Consider the following 17,421-nt stretch of genomic DNA (forward strand, 5'->3'; position numbering starts at 1 on the left):
ACATCCCAGATTTTACATCACAAAGGAGGGGGAAAAATACACATCGAAATTTCTCGTTATCAGGATCAAGTAGCTAGTAATGTCCAAGCAGTTTAATCTAGGCAGCTCCCTGTACCAGAATTAGAACGTGTGTGTGTGGTCCTTTTGTAATCCTACATTCAAGCCAATGACAATGGTGCTACCAGTACATTTAAGTGATTCTATCACATGGGTGATTTTAACAACTATAAGTGGTTGAAAAAGGTCAGCAGTATCAATCCCAACCCTGAAAAGAAAAATAATTAATCTTCAAACAAAAAAAACACCAGTGCTAAAACAGGTTTAATTCATTTTATATTTTAAAAAAACAAAACATTTAACCACAAACATTGTCATATACACTTCTAACAACATTTGAAGCAAGGATCTAGCGGGGGAAAAAACATGCCATAAAAAAAATAAAACCACTACACTTCATTGCATACAACAACAGAACGTAAACGGATCATCCATACTGCAGTAGGTGTACATTTAATGGTTCCCATTGCTGCAACAGACAGCACTTGGGAAGGTGTCAAAGGTGACACTAAAGGAAACTAAACCATTGTATCCAGTGATTAAAGTGGAAAACAAAGAAATTATTAAAAAATATAAAATACGTAATAAGAAAAATGCAGAAACGTCAAGGATTTTTCTCATTCCTGATCTACATTTACCATACATGTGGCACATACAACACTGGAACCATCACATTTGGAGCTGAACGTGTCACCTACCACTTACAAGGATGCCCAATGTTGAGGGGTATAGCATACTTTTAGAGTGAATTTGTCTATGGTTCAGTCACAAACAGACAAGGATTATGCATGCTGAAGAGCGTTCCAACATCTGTGACAAAACCCCAGCTACAAACATTGTAAAGTACACATTTACGAACACGTGGAAGTTCTCTGCATCAACACTGGTAAAGCGGGAAAAAGTTATCCAGGTACCTGCTCAAACTTCAAAGGCATGGGACTTTTACAGCCCATCTCAGCCAAGAGATGGGAGTAAATCTACTTGTGTGATCCAAGGATGCGATAATTGGGAGCACTGAACTTTAGCTGGCCTACATGGGGCGTTAGGCCTGTAGGCACATAGAACAAGCTAGCATGTGTGGTCCAAGGATGTGATAATTAGGAGCACTGAATTTCTGCCGGCCTAGAGGGGATGTCGAGCCTGTAGAACAATCTAGCTTGTTTGGTCCAAGGAAGTGAAATTGGGAGCACGGATCATCAGCTGTCCTAGAGAGGACGTTGGACCCGTAGAACAACCTAGCTTCCACAACATTGAAGAATTCTTGTTCAGCTACTTAGAAGACTAGGGCCCCCCAACTTCAATGTAGTTTGGTCAAGTCACCCAATCACCCAATCTAGACGGCCAATTAGTTACCAGCTTGATTAAAATGGGACAATACAAAAACTGGAGTATTTCGTTTTTCCCCACAGAAATAAAATGTATTGCCACTCCATTATTTTGACAGTAATGTTGGGATGTGGTAGCTCGAATCACTTTGAAATCCTTTCATATAATAGGCTCAGATACCTTAGGTTGTACACAAAATAAACAGTTACTAGCAAATTGTAATCTTTGGATTAAGGAAGTCGTCTCCCAACTGGACATTCCAACCCGTTTCATTTTTAACCACCTGCTTCTTTTCAAAAGAGGTTTACTTACTTATTTGGAAAGTAGAGGTTTCTTGCGGATACTGGGATGGGGAAAAAACACCATTACTTTTAAAGCTTTTTGCATAGGTCATCAACTACTTATGTCTCGTTTATCCTAGTAAATAGTCATCAAATGAGCAGCACATTCACTGACACAGCAAGGACCCTCCCAAAAAACAAAAAAACACAGGTTCATAATCCTGTCAGTCCTGGTGTGAAAGAAAAGTGTCTCTGTCCAAATTGACTAGGGACAAAACCAAGATTTGACCCATCAGAAGATGAAAATAGATAATCATAGAACAAAGCAACTGTATCAGTCTACCGTGAATATTGTCACCTATACAGTGAAGATCAAGATGGAAAACCTTAAAAAATAAAACTGACACCATCTTGCACGTAGAAGCAGCTCTATAGAAGCATCTAAACCTTACATTTACTTTGGCTTCACACCTCATTGTGGGCTTCTAAGAATGCCCCACTGTCTTGATTATATCCAATCAAAATTGAGACAACGGTGTTAAAAAGAAATGTCCTGTAGCATACAGGTGCAAACGTTCATTTGGTCCATAATGTAGCTAATAGTTCTGATTGATCTGTATGTTCTCTTTATCCATACTGAGAGGCTCTCTCTCCCTGGTCAATCTCAGATTCTCGTCTTTCAGGCGCTCTATCTCACGCTCGAGCTCCTGCACTCTGCGCTGCTCTGTGGAGGCCTTCTGGTGTTGCTCCTCACTAAGCTTCAACTTGCGGTTCTCCTCCTCCTTTGTGGATAGACACCTCTCCAGCTCCAGGTACTCCTTGATTAGCTCCTGCTTGCTCATGTCCTCCAGACTCTCAGTATGGTACCTCTCATAGGTCTCTGAGAAGTCTCTTTGGAGGAACTCCCCTGTGTCCAGATCATCGCTGCTCATCCCATCCCCATCTTCATTAAAGTCATCCTCGCTGGTATCCTCTCTCCTGCCAGCCAACCTTTTGGGAGTGCTGTCCCCAGTCTTCAAGTCTGGTTCTTTCAAATCATGGTCCTCCATAAGGAACTGAGTTGTGTTATAAGGGGCCACAGGTTGACCTTTGGCAAACATTTCAGCCCTTATTCTTGAAGCACGGAGGGACTCTTTTTCCTCAAGTATCTTCTTCTCCTCCCAACTGAGCTCTGCATAAGGGCGCCAGCGCCTCGACTTCCGCTGGGCCCTTCTCCTGCGTTTACGTTTTGTTCGTGCTTCATGACAGTTGTCACCTTCACTGAGACTTTCATTTTGCTTCAAGTCCAACGAGTCAGCAGGCAATGGTCGTCCATTATGTTTGACGGACTCGACAACACGAGTCACCTTTGGAGGGAAAGACTTTCTGAACCTGAAATCACTTTCATTCTCTCTGGAAAGTCTGTGTACGACTGCATGATCTTCCAAGTCTGCCATCCCAAAGGGTCAGATTGGACGAGGACTGTGGATACGTGTCAAAAGCATGACAAGACAGCAAGATTGGTCGCACAAACAGGAGTCACAAAGAGAGGGAGGAAAAAGAAAAGTAAAATCAGTAATGGCAATGAACATAGACATTTCCTTCCAAGTATATGAGCAACAATGACAAATCAGCAACACACAACTAAATCATGTGATGTTAGCTTCGTAATATGATGTTTCGATGACCTTCTATGTCTGCACATTTTTGGAATGTTTTACACTACATTCTTTGACTAAGAAATAATTTAAATTCTTGCCCTAACCAGCATCCACATGCCCATACGCTTCTTTAGGCTTCCGTTTTTGTAGCACAAACATTTGTATTTTTAACTCAACAGACTGCAAAAAACACTTTCCAGGCTACAACAGCACCCTACAAAGAGCTCTGGTAAGTCTGTAAAAGTCTGGTGGCTTTTTTTTTTATGTCCCTTCGATGGGCGACTACGCTATGCATCTGATGTTGAGTAGTTGCCTTGCCTGTAAGCCATAGCCAGTTTTAAACCCAGGTGGTGGATGTGGTTGAGGCTTGCCCCGATCTTGGGAGGCCTATCTGGAGCAAGTAATTCCACCCACGTTTTTAACTTCATATGCTGCATGTTAAAACAGCACCAAGGCCTGTGCTGATGGGTTTGGGTGGGGCATGGCCTAATATCTCCTGTGCCAGCGGGGCTTTCCACAGTCCTTCTCCCTACTACAACTAAAATCTTCATATACTATACACCCAGTGCTTTAAGTGGGCTGAGAAATCGAAGGGGGGCTGCAACAAGGGAGTGTGGTCCGCAGTGAACCCAGCACGGGACAATACAAAAAAAAAAGTCGTTAGGCTACTTTTTAAGTTTTAAGTTTTATTTTTATTGCCCCACACTGGTGATTGCAACCCAAGCCTTGAGGTGACAAGTCACTGTTGCAATGAGCTGTGCTATTTCATTGCGTTGGCTTCATTCAATAGACTGCTTGGCATGGCTTTCTGTGTGTCGAGCAGCCTATTGAATGAAACAAAATAAATCTAGCACCTACGAAAAAGCACTGTGCTATTTCACAGCTGCTGGATTTTTTGTGCTTCATTCAATAGACTGCTCTACACAGTCTATTGAACCAAACAAACGATACCCAACACCGACAGAATAGCACAGTGCAATGTGACACTGGCTAGTCACTGGCAGTGCGCTAGTTCGAATCCACCGCAGGAAAAAAAAAAGTGGTTGTCATGGCTTTCGGAGGAAGTGTGAGCCCCTCCAGAGCCCCAGCTCGATTGAGGTTTTCAGAGACTGCCAGGACTCAGCCCCAGCTGTCTCCGGCCCACTTAAAGCACTGTATACACCCCTCCACATCCCCTGCAATTGCCTGCTTACTTCAGGGTAAACCTGCTCATCTAGCCCCATAAGGTGGCTATTATTATCATAAAAGCTGGGTCATCACCATTTTATTTTATGCAGTGGTCACCTCAGAACAGTAAGTTCTGATTTGTTTTGTGAATATTTTCGCATAATTATATTGAACTAAACTGTATTGAAAGTTATGGACTATAAAACACAAGCACGGAAATGTGGGGAGAAACACAAAGAATTTAAATCCTACGTTGATTACCCAACGCTGGCAAACATTGGCACAGAAAATGGAGCAAAAATTAGGGGAGGATATGCCTAATGATTTGGTGCCTTTAGTTACATCTGTGGGAATTAAAAAGGTAACACTTTGCTTCCTGCATCACAGCGAATGCAGACCCAGAGACAAGTGCAGTTCGGAAGGTCAGATAGGTGGAAATTTACAGAAATGGAGCTTTAACAGGAGCACAGCAGCAGAACCACACCGGCCCAGACTGGGCCTGCCTTTCTCTTCCCCTATTAGTATCCCTGCCTGCCGCGTAGCTCTCCTCTCCATCGCCTTCCAAAAGTACCCTTCATTTCTATCCTTCTAATGATAGCCATATTACTGCATCCCATTACTCTAGCCTTGTTGTAAAGGTCTTGTTGCTAAAAGGCTAGTTATGCCACAACCACCTCAACACTGATTAACAAGCATTAATAAACCTCTTTTTTTAAAAGAATATTTGTATTGCCCTTTTAAAGGCGCAACAATTTCACTTTTCAGAGTACAAACGATAACGAACAAAGTAAACCAGAGGCACCCAAGTCTGCAGTCACTTTATAACTCCCTACATAAAGGAACAGAAAATAGTGTATATAAAGTAAGAAAACATTAACCGACATAATTACTCACAGTGTATTACTAATATAAAACGTGCAATCTGTTTATGAGTGGCTCAGGGCGGCAGGACTGAAGGGTGATTTCATTAACAGATCACAAAAGCATGCCACCACAACGAATAGAAAGAATAACGGTGTAAAGTTCTCAATCTGTCTCTCTGTGAGTCTGTCAAATGGTTAACTGCATGATCAGTCTTTTAACCGAACAGAGGGCAGAGCTAAGCACTTTTCATTAATACAAGACCCAAAACAATAGCTGTAGTTATTGTGCCTTTTTGTGTGTAGGTACACTCACCATGTTAACAGATCACAGGTGAACTCAGTGACCTTTATCAAACATCCCACCACATTTTTTCCATAAATCGTGCACCCATGTACAGTCCTACATCATAAGTTTAAAATTTGCCATAGCAAATGGCCATCTTGGACAACTAGCCTAGCCATCGAGCTTGGTGTAAATCTGTGCAAGAAACCTGTAGTGAAAAACACTGTGTGCAAGAAAGTGTAATCAGTTTCAGCCGTGCATTCATTTAAACGTCTTTCGTATGCAGGCACATACATTTCCAAAATTAGAGTGACATTTCCAAATCCTTCTACCATTTATCTTTCATTTTTAATTTCACCTTGCTTGCAGCAGGCAGAGAAGCTTTATATAAAACCTTAATTCTCTTCCCACCATCAACCAATCAAGATTTCCACTGCATCTGCTGTCACGAATAATGGGTGTCCTTGGGAATTCGAGCCTTACCTTTCATATTACTACCAGAGAGGCGGCAAAACATTCACAGAAAACCGGGAAGCGGGCATCATAAAAGGTCAACTTTTGTGAATCCTTTAGTAGTCTAGGAACCTCTACCAGGCAAGCCTAGTGTGCATTTGAAGATTGAGTAGACTATACATGTGTACGCGTCTCCACAGGGGTTGGGAAAACTGCAGCTTTGCCCGACTGACTAAGACATTGAGCAACAAATCCGTATCCACATAATCTTCCTAGCAGGCACGTCTGACTTGATCTCTCCCCAGATAATATCACAGGCTGAATCTGCCTGGCCTGGTAATATTTAAAGAAATCAGGAACACACACAACCCACTAAATCATAGGGCAATTTCAGTGTACCAAGGGTTAACCGAGAACAATCAATGCTGCATTTGACAGTGACAGTGCCAACATTGTTTACTGCCCATTGTCTGCCTGAGAGAAAAGCCTACGGGACCCCGAGACACTCCAATCCGATCAGTTTAGCATTAAAAGTATTACTCGACGTAGAACGAGAATTAACGGTCAAGCGAGGTGCAGGTGAAGGGGGGATGGGGTGTCTCTCCTGGGATGCATTATGTTTACAGCTCCAAAGCCTGCAGCAGATCTTGGAATGTCTACCAGGTATTCAGAGAAAGATATGCTATGAGGAAACACCAGCACATTCAGAGATAGCCCATGGATTCATGAAGGGAAGGGAAATGCCTAAATAATATCTCAACAGCCCTGCAGCAGAGCTTGTGAAGGAGAACACACATTTCTCTTTTCCCTGCAGCATTTAAGAGAGAAATGCTTCCTTCCACCTTGCCAAAGGAAACACGATTTTGCACAGCGGGAACTTAACATAGGTGTTCTTGTACCATACGAAGGCCTTTCAAAACCAGAAATCCACAAAAACGTATTTGCAGGAGAAGAGCAGTAGGCAAACACCAGCTCCTGCACTGGACAACAACTACAAGAAATCCAAAAATGATGGCAAGACTTTTAAAGACTTCCCCTGACCTCGACTAGGAAACCAATTGTTCTGTCAAAATGAAAGTTTGCCTCAGGCAGTGGGAGCATGGGGAGGTCTTTCAAACTGAGGAAAAGAATCAGAGTGTCTCTGAGCACCGAGGTGTGTGCTGGATAAGCAGAGCACCAGTTGTTCTCCAGAGAGGAAGAGATGAGCCCCACAACCCTAACAGGGTTGTACTCTGGAGGTGGAGGGGAGAAAGCACTCTGTGATCCCAGAAGAGGTGTGTGCTACAGTGGTGAAAAGAGTGGCTTTGATCCCCAGAAGAAGGTACGTGTAACAGAGGTGAAGAACCCTTTGGCCCAGAAGAGGGGAGTAAATAACAAATGAACAGTCCCAAGAAGGGGAGGACTTCGGGACATTTGCCATAGGGAAGAAGACTACATCCTGACAGAGGCCAGGTAGTCCCCCTCAAGAATGGATAAGGACTGAAATCTAGAAATAATTAAGGAAGAGACCTTCCTATCTGAACGCCTTTCTTTATACGGACCTGAATATATAACCAATTGTCATGCCACAATCTTATGCTTTATTTTTTTCTTAATAAATCGCATTAACTACATTCCAGTTGGCCAGTGTGTGTGTTCCCTTTGCCTTGTGATACCTGAAAGATACATAGAAATATATCAAAAGTTGTAAATAAAATCCTAGAGAGCATGGCCTGAAACAAATACAATAACTTTACCCATAAGTGACAGCGGTAATGTGTTCCACTATCCCACAAACATAGGTAGCTTTGTAAATCGGCATTAAGTATGTATATGGTTATCATACACCATGTTGATCAACATTCCTAAATATCTAGAAATACTAATTCTTGCTTTGGGCAGCTTGGTCCTTCACTACCAGTTTAATCATATGTAAGCATGGCAGAACTTTCTGGAAAGTGATCCGCAGTTTCCCACAAATCTCCTAGTAAGTTTAGAGTATGTTTGTAGGTTATCCTGCATTTTTTCTTGCAGCCTGAATCTCCTTTCTTTCTTGCTTTAAAAACATTATTTTTTCACACATTTTCTTATTCAGTTTTCAGAATCTCTTGCTTACAAGTTTGTGTACTTTGTTCATTTGTTTTAATAACTGTGTATATTATGATTTTTTGTGTGCCTTTTAATTTTTTCAAATGTGTTTTCTTATACCAAACAATTGTGTTGTCACAAAGTGTATTGACATTTTCTCTCTGAACCTGAATACATTTACACAGCTTATGACACAATCTTTTGATGGCTTCCAGAACCTAAGTTGGGTCTTATCCAAATTATTGATATATCATAATTGATACACACAATATTTTAAATGTACGATTTATTGAATTAACTTTTCCACCACGGTGGAGACTTTGTTTGCGCTTAGATCGGTGTCCTACTCCACCCTGTTTAATAGGACCTTTCCCACTCCTTTGTATGAATCTCCTTTAGGAGCATAAACCTTCAGGGAGGTTTGGGCCCGTTCGGGCTGAATCATGGGAAGGAAAAAAGAAACATACGAATGAATGTAAAAGGTTTCAGGAAGAGAGAGAAGGAAGGGGTCAAGTGAGGGTGGATGGGATACTGTTGTAATGAAGTAGTGTATTGCCACTGGCCTGGATGCTTGCTGTAGAATGTTGGTGCATGAATGCAGCTCAGGAGAATGTTGGGTGGATCTGTGTGTGAATGTTCTGTGAGTGTCAGTTGGGGGCCTGAGCTGGGTTGAATGGATGGCCGGTGGGTCAGCTCCTTTGTTAGTGATGTTTATACCTTCCCATGTACCTGTCAATGTCTACGCGTGCTGTAACTATAATAAGAGTAACTGGAGTAATGTACAGATTTGTACATATGTGAATAAAGCCTTGCCTGGAACCAACTTAAACTCAGCAGCTGGTCTGTGATTCAGTAGTGCACACTGAATGTCTAACATAAGGCTTCACTACAAATGGTGACAAGGAAAACCAGAAATAATTGAGGACATGGAGTAAAGGACTGGTCTGCGTGAGATAGAGGAGCTGCAGCAACAAAAAAATGTACAGTAAGGAGAGCTGTGGGGGGGAAGCAGCGTAAGAGTGACCCATCGTTCCCCCAAATGCTTTGAATATGAACCATCCTGCCAAGCATAATGTGAGAATAAGGAACAATGGCACTGAACTCTGGGAGGGAGGTTCCCAACAATTAAATATTCCCCAGAGATCTTAATCAGGATGAACAGGGTCCTGCTAGTTAGCATTGGAGAGATTGGCAAGTGTAACATCAATTAATGGTTGCCAGAGCACATGTGTTGAAAGTGCTTATGGAAAATGCCCAGAGACTCAATAATAATGTGTGCTGTGATGGGCTGCAGAGATGCAGAGTAACGTACTTCATGTTGAATTAGTCCCCGACGTTGCCAGTAAAAGGAAAAAAAAAGATTAAAGTGAATGAATAATGCTGGTGCGGCGAGTAAAAAGGGAATGAAAGTATCATGCTGCCGCAGGGAGAGATGGTAGCCAGGTGAAAACATTTATGTTGTGTTGACTGGAAATGCAGCCGCAGTGACGGTTGGTTTTGCGAGCCCTGCGAAGTCCGACCTCTTTAGTGCCATCAAGCTAATGATGATGTCATGTGGAACGCTTGAGGTGTTGCCGAAGGTCGGATTATTAGACCCCAATTTACGCAGCTCATTTGACTTTCTTTACAATGCTGAGACCTGATGATTAGTGTAAAGGACCTTCAGTAACGTGCAACGTGATCAGGAAATAGAGCATTGGTGGCTTATAAGGAAAAAGTTTAAAGTACGCTTCATTTAATAATGCTGTTCACTCTTTGGGTCGGAAAATGAAAGCGCTGAAGGAAAATACTTTGGAAATGTTTTCATACGCACATTGTAAAGGTCGATCATCCCAGGAAATGAAGGTTTATATATGCCGGCAGATAAAGGAACTTTCTGCACTGAAGGAACGGTATTCCACAAAAGTAAGATGTGTTCCGTTAAAAGTGATGAATATATAATTTATGAGCTTATATTTCACTTATGGACCAGTGGAGCCATAATTATTTTTAATGCAAATGAGAGAATGAAATCTCAATAGTAATTAAATCCATTTGAATGAGGTCACTGAGCATAGCTGAGGAATTTCAGTGACAAAGACAGTAATGTTTGATGAATAAGGTGTTCCAATGAAAATTTGCAATATGTGAAGTCCACGTTTTTGTTATGAGGAGTTATGTCTGGCTCTCATCAAGCCACCGTATTTTGGTTTATAGAAAGGACATTTGTTTAAGTATAATTTGGAAATTGCATGCATAGTTGCAAAGTGAATGCAGGAATTATTGAACCAAAATGCAAATGTTTACTTTAAAGTAGTGGACAATATGAGTATAAAGTAAAAGTGAGAATTATGAACAGTTAGAAGTATGTTAATTTTGATGAATATTTTAGAGAATGTTATACATAACTGAGAGTAATTAGGATGGTTATGTATGGGCCATTGTCTTGTGGAATGTTGTTTTATGTTGTGGCCCAAGAGTTCATGATGGTGTAAACTATATTGTATGGTGACAAAGGTTTTATTGCATGACACATTAAAGGGAAAATTCATTAAAGGGAAAATTATTTTAATTTTCTGTAGGCCACACCACTTGGTTTTGCAGGTGTGGCTGAGGTCATGTTGTTGGGGACATCCTCCAAGTTTTTTTTCTTGGTTGGATGGTGCGGAAATTTTTCAATAATTGCGCACTTATATCAAAAGGTGAATTTTATGCAAAATTTAAAATGCAAAGTCTATGGGGACATCCATAAAAGTATGGATGTGAGGACATTTTTTGTCGATGCGCACTTATGAGTAAAAGTTACAGGAGGTTTGAAGTCTATAAAGGTTATGCAAATTATTTTAAAGTGTAGTGTTTTGAGCTAAGAATATTGAGTAAAAGAAGAAAGGCCTTAAAATTTACGCTTAATGTGAATTTGAAATGTATATACAGTGCACTAAGGAAAATAAACAATGTCTAGGTTGGTAGGGTACCCACATTTATTTTAAGTTGTTATAGTTTTTAATTATTAGAGCAATGTTAAACAAAAAGTTAATGCTACCAGGAGCATTTCATTTGTTTTTCAGTGTCTTGGCATGGGTCTGGAAGTGTCTGGTTTGAATGATATTGGTGATATGTGACATGTACGGATGTTCTCCTTGAATGGTTGTAGTTGTTTGTTGGTTTAGGTGGTAGTTGCTTTTCTGCGTGTTGGTGATTCTGTGGGATGTATGAGGGAGATAAGTGGGAGCGATTTGTATTCGGATGTGATGTGATGGTGTGAAGAGGAAGAGGAGTGATCTAAGTAGCCCTCTGCAATTGTTGACCTGTCATGGCAACACCTCTTGGTGTGTGTTAGTTGGTTGGACTTGGACCATGTTTCCCCAGGGTGTCATGTTTGTGGTGACACCGGGTCCGTGGTGGGGCAAATGCGTGATTCCCCCCCTGTTTTTCCTCACCTGAATGTATGATTGGTTCCCTTGGCTGTGTATGGTTGGTGCCAGAGTGTGGCAGGCTCTGTGTTTGAATGTGGCAGGTCCAAATGGAAGGCGATTGTTGGTTAGATGTTTTGGTGATGGGGAGATGTGGTGAGTCTGTTATGGAAGGGAGAGGTTGTGTGTGGTGAGTCTGGTATGAAAGGGAGATGTTGTAATGTAGTCGTGTATTGCCACTGGCCTGGATGCTTGCTGTAGAATGTTGGTGCATGAATGCAGCTCAGGAGAATGTTGGGTGGATCTGTGTGTGAATGTTCTGTGAGTGTCAGTTGGGGGCCTGAGCTGGGTTGAATGGATGGCCGGTGGGTCAGCTCCTTTGTTAGTGATGTTTATACCTTCCCATGTCCCTGTCAATGTCTACGCGTGCTGTAACTATAATAAGAGTAACTGGAGTAATGTACAGATTTGTACATATGTGAATAAAGCCTTGCCTGGAACTAACTTAGACTCAGCAGCTGGTCTGTGATTCAGTAGTGCACACTGAATGTCTAACATAAGGCTTCACTACAGATACCAAAAGCACTTCCTATGCATCTGTGAAGGTTATCCAAGTAAGACAGTACATTAAACTCTGCATCAAGCTATCACAGTAAACTGACGTACCTACTGCAGAGATTTTCATGTAACCTGCAGAAGCCAGGTTTCAATCGGAGTAAGAAGAACTCGGCAGTTCATCAATTGTTCCTGGCAAGTTTGCTCATATGAGGTCTACTGAGATTACCTATTAAATAATAGGGAGAGTTCATTACTGCAGGATAACAACCTCAGAATGAGCAGAAGGAATGAGGAAGAGTCGGTCACATATCAAGAATTCATGATTTGGACTCCAACATTCCTTAAAGGAACACCATTTGGTCCGGTAGGATCGCAATTTCATGAGCTGTGTACCTGGGGTAGGTGCACACAACACATCTACATTAAGAGGCCATTATGTGCAGGATGCGCCATAAATGCTCCAAACACTAATATATGCAAGGGATGGGCTAGCACATCATTCGTGCTGCAACACAGCCCCCTGGAAATGTGAAGGCCACATTTGGTTTTAAGGTGACCTGCACATTTCTCATTTCCATTTGTTTTACTTTTTTGTAAATTTGCAGAATTGTTTTAGGTTTCTGAATCAAATAAAGAGTCAATGCAAGCCATTTGCAGTTTAGACACTTAGATTTCTTCGTGCATCCCGGGCAGGAAAGGTTCTGAACTGACCTATTCCATTAGCGTCCTACTTTGCTTTGAACATGTGCTGGCAGGAAAAGGTCTAACCACTGAACCCAATGCTTATAACAATCCATCAGCATGAGGCATGAATTGTCATTGAGCTTAACCCAAATCCAATGAAGGTTTGAGCAAACACAAATACAGTAAAAATTCCTGTGATATGATATGGCAGGGCGGGTTGATGAGTTTGTAAACCCAGACTTAGTCATACCTTAAATTCATAATATTCATATTAATCAAATATAGCAGTTTATTCAGGGATCGTAATTAGAATTTGTTGGTTCCATGTGTTAAAATTGCAGCAAAAATGGCTGTGGACACAAAATATTGCAGCAAAAAGGCTGTGGTTTTGCGCCGCAATTCATGTAAAGGGTGCAGCGACACCTTTGCAACCCCTGAACCCATTATACCATTTAAGGGGAGCAGGGGACACCCCCGGTCCTCCTAAATGGTGTAATGGGGTACACCTTTAACGGGTCAAACTACAGCATTTTTGCTGCGATTTTTTGAACAGGTGACATTTTTTGCAGCGATTTTATCACTGCATAGCAATTTGTTGACCAGGAGCAAAAAGCTGCTCCTAGGTTTTGGGCATCACCTGTTAAGCAAGAGCTACGCTAGCTAACCAGGAGCTAGTACACATTGTTCAGCAAATCTAACTTGTAAGCAAGTAAGCAAGATGCAAACTATCTTTTTTTCATATTCTATATTAGCCAATATGGTTTAAAATGTCCCTTGGTTGGTACTTTTTTTTAATATACACATTCCTAAACCAACACTGTTATCTCAGATACCTATAATCATACTCCCCGGGTAAGTGGTGTCCTACAAAGTAGCTCCTGATGGCTGTTGGTTTCAAGCTAACCAGTAGCAAATAGCTACCAGCTCCTGGCAATTTCGAACCCTGGTTTATTCAATCTGCATTTCTCATTTTGCTTACTAGGTTTCAAAAACAATGCAATTGGGCCTCTCCTATAGTGGGAGGAAGCAAAACATTATTCAAGGCTTCTGCATAAACTTCCTGCAAACTAGGAATCAGCATATCAGAGTAAACTGAATAACATTCTTTTGGGATCCGATCAAAATCCGATTTTGGCATTCCCCTGCCTAAAATGTGTACAGCAAATGTCTTGCTGACTGATTGGGGTTTGTTTACCAACGAGCAATAGAAAACTTTGTTCCAGAAAGTCTGTGACCTGCTTTGGAACATTCTAAACGGACTGGAACGCTGCGATTTATAGAAGACTGCAATTATTTGTTTTAGAACTAATGAGTCGCAAGAGATACCATCATGTGTATTTTTCAATTTGTGGGATGAGGTTTTTTTATTACAGTCCTTGGACACAAATCAAGTAAGCGCCAAAGGTTTGTCACCAAACTATATATTCAAGCAACATGTCTGTCGCGAAACACGTTAGGAAGCTGCCTAACTTTCATATTATATTTTTCCTTTTAAGTAATGCCGCATTTGTACTGCTTTTAACTCGTGTTTGATGCACCAATAAAGACTGCTTTTTAGAATCACTAGACCTGGACCGGATGTTTCAGCCCACAGGATTTCCTAGAGTGCAACTCGTTTTGCTAATGCTTTGCAGCAGTATTTGAACTAATATATAAAGTTAAATTGCACTAACAAAACCATTTCCCCTTTATTAAAAAAAACTAGCCTAAAACAACGTTATGGTTAAAGTGTCCTATTTAAAACCTATGAAATTCACTAACAAAAAACGTTGTTAAAAAGGGACGTTATGAATAAGTTGCACCACTAAAAAACCTATGAAATTCAATGGAAAAATCGTTGCTACAGGGGCATTATGGTTACAGGTAAAACCTAAAAACCACAGAAATTCTCAAGTAATGGTACGCAAACATAACTCGCACTACCACTGTGCACTGCAAGGACTACCACCCATGACATCACAAATGTCATTGATGACATCACATGTCTGGCTCCCTCTTTTTTTGGTCACTGACATATGTAGGCCAGGTGGTTTTATTCACCAACAGTCATGAAGTAAAAAAGTAAAAGGTACTATATTTGTAGACCTTACCCTGCTCACATGTTCTTACACATCATACGATACATATACATAGGGAAAAACAGCAATTATTTCTGAGCATGAAGGTAATTAGTTAGGTCATGAACAGTGTCTGGTAATACTGCTGTTTCTTTGCTTACTTTACTTTTCCTGTATATGCTCGTATTTGTATGCATTGTGGTCTCTATGTTTTGTGTGTAGTAGTACAATTATGCAGTAATTGAGGCAGTGGTAGGTACTTATTTTTCACATTACGCAAAACTCTGAAACGAAAGCATGCATCATTTTACTAGCCAACATGGGAAGATTTTGAATATTACACCTCTATGGCGCATGCTGCAGACAATGCCAACGTTTGTACAGGAGTTTGTGCATGTACCGGAAATAACTCAGTAATGCAATGCTGTTTATAACAATAGATCGCTTAACTATTTGGCGCATGATAGCTCTTCCAATGATCTCCGATACTTTTCGGCCAACATTATAATGACAATCTCCTGTGGAGGCTGTGCATGAAAACTAAATGCACATGTGATGTCATCAATGACATTTGTGATGTCATGGACAGTAGTCCTTGCAGTGCACAGTGGTAGCGCGAGTTATGGTTGCCTACCGTACCATAACTTGTGAATTTGTTTTTTTTAGGTTTTACCTGCAACTATAATGTCCCTGTAGCAACGTCTTTCCATTGAATTACATAGGTTTTTTTAGTGGTGCAACTTAACCATAACGTTGCTCTAGGCTAGTTTTTTCAATAAAGGGGAAATGTTTTTATTAGCGCAACTTAACCAGAACGTCCCTTTAACAATGTTTTTTGTTAGTGAATTTCAAAGTTTTTTAGTAGGGCACTTCAAACAGAACATTCGTATATTATTGTTTTTTGAGGAAAGGTGATAGGGGCTGAGTTGAACAAGTGAACCATAGCATCCCAGCAATATGTTATCACAAGCAAGCATTAAAAAAAAAAAAATTTCACAATGTTCCACCACATAGACCTTCATAACCTTACAATTAGAGGACAGAAATCATGCTCAACCCTCAAAACCTACTGCAGAAGTTATCCTAGAAGCTCTTGTAGACACTGCTATAAGTGTGAAGCAGAAATTGTTTATAGTAACTGAAAAGAATGAAACCACTAACAAGATTAATTGATAAATTGCAATCACTACTTCGAAACAAACGCAATGTGACCATAGATACCTTTGGGCACATATATAGAGGTAATTGGAGTCACACCACCAACACAGAGGCATACTTCAATGAAGAATCATACAAACAACAACAAACTAACCAAATTGCCTTACATCAGAGTGGACGAGGGTATGAAAATATAGATGCCATAATGGAAGAGGAAATACTGCTTTCAGAAATATCCCCAAACTTAGATGGCACTCTGCAATCCACCAAACCAACACGCCACACCTACAAATGGCCTTGCACATCAGTGTGCAAAGTTCGCCCATGCCTAACCAAAAATTTGCAGCAATTTCTCAATCAGTATGTCAAAGGCATCGACAAAAGAAAAATTAAAATACTACAAACTATAGACTCCTGTCCAGTGCGCAACTACACTGGAATAAAAGCACATTCCTTAGCCTGCATTTATGGACCAGCTTGCAAAAGCACCTTCCACCGTATTAAAATGTTAGCAATACACCATTCAGAAATCTAGTGTACAAACTGTACTATGCAAAAACTCCAGCTTTAGCACTCCAGCATTTAAATGATATTCTCCCACACGGTACAGCCAAACAAGTGCTCGATGAAATTGAGCACATTTCAAGGAAATACTGTGGAAGTGAAGAGTGCTTACCCACTCCACCATTTTCAGACAACAGTATTGACAACAGTGCAGCTATCAACTTTTGACATCACATATACAGAAAAGAAATACAAAAGTTCAAAAGCACTTCTGCTGAAATGTCAAACCAAGTATGTGTGTTGTCGTAGAACTTTCTATGAAAAGGAGCACCAAAAGTGTAGATATATTGCAGAAAATAGAAGGAAATGAGGAATCCCAATGGTTTCTAGCAGAAAACAAATACGACATTAGCAACACCTCCATACTTTGCACATACTGCACTGCAAAACTTAATAACCAAAGGCCTTCACAGGCAATTAGTAATAATTTGGAACAGTGTCCACTGCCAAACGCACTGCAGCAGCTCAATTTGTATAAGAGCATTATAATACAAACAGTGCACCCATTTCAAGCAATAATATGTCTTCAACCAAAAACTGCAAAATTAACTCCCACCAAATTACTGAAAGGCATTTGTGGTAAAGTTGTTTATTTACTGTTAGATCTCAAAGAAAATGTAGACACACGTGCAAGGGCCAATACACAAATCTTTGATTATCCTGGTAAATGGTGTGCCTACAAAAGACAAAAATAATTGGCAACAACTAGTGGACTTAACCAAAGTTAGAGAGACGTTGCAGTACCTTAAAGAAAACAATGAATACTTAAAGGAAATAAACAATTCAAGAAAACCTGAGAAACAGAAATAATTCAGGACTCCTCAAAAAATGGCTAATTTGAACGTCTAGATCCTAGTGCAGCCTCCAGTAT

General features: G+C 40.6%; 1 protein-coding gene across 2 annotated transcripts in view; it reads right to left on the reverse strand.

Annotated features, from left to right (window-relative positions):
* Window positions 1-316: 316 nt before the first annotated feature.
* The window catches only part of LOC138521421 (protein HEXIM1-like), a 66,788-nt gene continuing 49,683 nt past the window's right edge, over window positions 317-17,421 (reverse strand). For both annotated transcript variants that reach the window (XM_069634232.1, XM_069634231.1), the window contains exon 2: window positions 317-3,125. In XM_069634232.1, coding sequence (XP_069490333.1) covers window positions 2,261-3,100 — 840 coding nt within the window. In that variant the 5' untranslated portion in view covers window positions 3,101-3,125 and the 3' untranslated portion in view covers window positions 317-2,260. The remainder of the gene's footprint in view (window positions 3,126-17,421) is intronic.

This window comes from Ambystoma mexicanum, chromosome 13 (assembly GCF_040938575.1).
Source record: "Ambystoma mexicanum isolate Mex_15411 chromosome 13, UKY_AmexF1_1, whole genome shotgun sequence".
In the NCBI taxonomy this organism is placed as follows: Eukaryota; Metazoa; Chordata; class Amphibia; order Caudata; family Ambystomatidae; genus Ambystoma; species Ambystoma mexicanum.